Genomic DNA, 3732 nt, shown 5'->3' with positions numbered 1-3732 from the left:
TCTTACCCCCTAAATCCCATAATCATCCACAGAAAATCTCACAATCCTCACCTCCTCATCTCTCATCCCTAGATCACGAGGACAGCTTTCCTACCACCTCTCTATCTCATCACCACTTCGTCTACCTTATACCCACCTCATACGGGCGGGCTCCTCCTGACAGAATCTCCCACAACACGATGCCGTAACTCCACACGTCACTCTGGCTGGTGAACTTCAAGTGGTACTCGGGGGGAAGCCAGCGGACGGGGAAATACTTGCTCTCGCCTGGTTGAGGATGACGTTGGAGGGTTAGGGTTTAACTGCTGCTTTGGTTAATGGTCTGTTGAGGGTTTATGACTGCTGCTTTGGTTAATGGTCTGTTGAGGGTTTAACTGCTGCTTGGTTAATGGTCTGTTGAGGGTTTATACTGCTGCTTTGGTTAATGGTCTGTTGAGCGTTTAACTGCTGTTTGGTTAATGGTCTGTTGAGGGTTTAACTGCTGGTTTGGTTAATGGTCTGTTGAGGGTTTAACTGCTGGTTTGGTTAATGGTCTGTTGAGGATTTAACTGCTGGTTTGGTTAATGGTCTGTTGAGGGTTTAACTGCTGTTTGGTTAATGGTCTGTTGAGGGTTTATGACTGCTGGTTTGGTTAATGGTCTGTTGAGCGTTTAACTGCTGGTTTGGTTAATGGTCTGTTGAGGATTTAACTGCTGGTTTGGTTAATGGTCTGTTGAGGGTTTAACTGCTGGTTTGGTTAATGGTCTGTTGAGGTTTAACTGCTGGTTTGGTTAATGGTCTGTTGAGGGTTTAACTGCTGGTTTGGTTAATTGTCTGTTGAGGGTTTTAACTGCTGGTTTGGTTAATGGTCTGTTGAGGTTAACTGCTGTTTGGTTAATGGTCTGTGAGGTTAACTGCTGGTTTGGTTAATGGTCTGTTGAGGGTTTAACTGCTGGTTTGGTTAATGGTCTGTTGAGGGTTTATGACTGCTGGTTTGGTTAATGGGTCTGTTGAGGGTTTAACTGCTGGTTTGGTTAATGGTCTGTTGAGGGTTTAACTGCTGGTTTGGTTAATGGTCTGTTGAGGGTTTAACTGCTGCTTTGGTTAATGGTCTGTTGAGGTTTAACTGCTGGTTTGGTTATGGTCTGATGAGGGTTTAACTGCTGTATGGTTAATGGTCTGTTGAGCGTTTAACTGCTGCTTTGGTTAATGGTCTGTTGAGGGTTTAACTGCTGCTTTGGTTAATGGTCGTGACGTTAACTGTTTGGTATGGCTGTTGAGTTAACTGCTGGTTTGGTTAATGGTCTGTTGAGGGTTTATGACTGCTGCTTTGGTTAATGGTCTGTTGAGCGTTTAACTGCTGGTTTGGTTAATGGTCTGTTGAGGGTTTAACTGCTGGTTTGGTTAATGGTCTGTTGAGGGTTTAACTGCTGGTTTGGTTAATGGTCTGTTGAGGGTTTAACTGCTGGTTTGGTTAATGGTCTGTTGAGCGTTTAACTGCTGGTTTGGTTAATGGTCTGTTGAGGGTTTAACTGCTGCTTTGGTTAATGGTCTGTTGAGCGTTTAACTGCTGCTTTGGTTAATGGTCTGTTGAGGGTTTAACTGCTGGTTTGGTTAATGGTCTATTGAGGGTTTAACTGCTGGTTTGGTTAATGGTCTGTTGAGCGTTTAACTGCTGGTTTGGTTAATGGTCTGTTGAGGGTTTAACTGCTGGTTTGGTTAATGGTCTGTTGAGGGTTTAACTGCTGGTCTGGTTAATGGTCTGTTGAGGGTTTAACTGCTGGTTTGGTTAATGGTCTGTTGAGCGTTTAACTGCTGGTTTGGTTAATGGTCTGTTGAGCGTTTAACTGCTGGTTTGGTTAATGGTCTGTTGAGGGTTTAACTGCTGCTTTGGTTAATGGTCTGTTGAGGGTTTAACTGCTGGTATGGTTAATGGTCTGATGAGGGTTTAACTGCTGGTCTGGTTAATGGTCTGTTGAGGGTTTAACTGCTGGTTTGGTTAATGGTCTGTTGAGGGTTTAACTGCTGGTTTGGTTAATGGTCTGTTGAGGATTTAACTGCTGGTTTGGTTAATGGTCTGTTGAGGGTTTATGACTGCTGGTTTGGTTAATGGTCTGTTGAGGGTTTAACTGCTGGTTTGGTTAATGGTCTGTTGAGGGTTTAACTGCTGGTTTGGTTAATGGTCTGTTGAGGGTTTAACTGCTGGTTTGGTTAATGGTCTGTTGAGGGTTTAACTGCTGGTTTGGTTAATGGTCTGTTGAGGGTTTAACTGCTGCTTTGGTTAATGGTCTGTTGAGGGTTTATGACTGCTGGTTTGGTTAATGGTCTGTTGAGGGTTTAACTGCTGGTTTGGTTAATGGTCTGTTGAGGGTTTAACTGCTGGTTTGGTTAATGGTCTGTTGAGGGTTTATGACTGCTGCTTTGGTTAATGGTCTGTTGAGGGTTTAACTGCTGCTTTGGTTAATGGTCTGTTGAGGGTTTAACTGCTGGTTTGGTTAATGGTCTGTTGAGGGTTTAACTGCTGCTTTGGTTAATGGTCTGTTGAGGGTTTAACTGCTGGTTTGGTTAATGGTCTGTTGAGGGTTTAACTGCTGCTTTGGTTAATGGTCTGTTGAGGGTTTATGACTGCTGGTTTGGTTAATGGTCTGTTGAGGGTTTAACTGCTGCTTTGGTTAATGGTCTGTTGAGGGTTTAACTGCTGCTTTGGTTAATGGTCTGTTGAGGGTTTAACTGCTGCTTTGGTTAATGGTCTGTTGAGGGTTTAACTGCTGGTTTGGTGGGGTTTAAGTCATGGTTTGATTAATGATGTGTGGGGGTTTATAAATGCTGGTTTGGTGGGGTTTAGTTGCTTGTCTGTTGGGGTTTATAATTACTGGCTATAATTGAGGTTTATTATTGGTTCCTAGGGGTTAAACCTTTGGTTTATTAGGCTTTCATTACTGGTTTAGTGGGATTTAATTGCTGGTTAGAAGAGATTTATATACTGGTTTGTTGGGGTTTAATTACTGATTGTCTAAGAAAATAATAAGGGAAATAAATGACTATGAAAGAAAAAAATACGGATGATTAATTGAAAATATAAATAACATGTATCACAGCAACAAACACCAGCAATGTAATAAGAAAAAAATACTTTTACTGAATAGTAACTTTCACCCAACATGTTCATCGAAGTTCAACCAGTTTCAACACGCACCAAGGTTAAGCAACGGCAATCAGAACTTACGTATCCTGTAATAGTCATTATCGGTTAGTCTCGCCATGCCAAAGTCTGAAATCTTGATGTTCATGTTGTCGTTGATGAGGCAGTTGCGAGCGGCGAGGTCCCTGTGGACGATTTTGTGGCTGGCCAAATACGCCATGCCATCCGCTATCTGCACGGCCATTGCGCAGACATGCTGAGGAGGAAAGGTGGGGGTGGAATGTTACGTTTATTTGGTGAATTGCCCCACCCCCTTTTTTTTTAACTGTTTTGTTCGTATCTTCAATTTGAATCTTTAATATTTTGTTTAGTTGGTGAATTGCCCCTTTTTAAAAAATTTGTTCGTATCTTCAATTCGTTCTTTAATATTTTGTTTATTTGGTGAATTAATTCTTAAAAAAAAAGTTTATTTCTTCATTCGTTTCATGAACATTTTGTTTATTTGGTGAATTATTTCTCTAAAAAATTCTTAATTCGTTCATTAATATTTTGTTTATTTGGTGAATTAATTATTCAAAAAATATATTGTCCATAACACCTCTCTCTCTCTC

The 3732-nt window shown here is 41.3% G+C and overlaps 1 protein-coding gene across 1 annotated transcript in view; it reads right to left on the bottom strand.

Moving 5' to 3' along the window:
- LOC119586923 (insulin receptor-related protein-like) overlaps positions 1-3732 on the bottom strand; it is a gene marked incomplete in the record, with an annotated part of 99749 nt that overhangs the window by 2478 nt on the left and 93539 nt on the right. Inside the window, 2 exon segments of the mRNA XM_037935652.1 lie at positions 137-267; positions 3206-3377. Of these exon segments, the coding sequence (XP_037791580.1) occupies positions 137-267; positions 3206-3377 (303 nt within the window).

Source organism: Penaeus monodon, chromosome 22 (assembly GCF_015228065.2).
Source record: "Penaeus monodon isolate SGIC_2016 chromosome 22, NSTDA_Pmon_1, whole genome shotgun sequence".
In the NCBI taxonomy this organism is placed as follows: domain Eukaryota; kingdom Metazoa; phylum Arthropoda; class Malacostraca; order Decapoda; family Penaeidae; genus Penaeus; species Penaeus monodon.
This window is presented reverse-complemented; position numbering and strand designations above follow the sequence as displayed.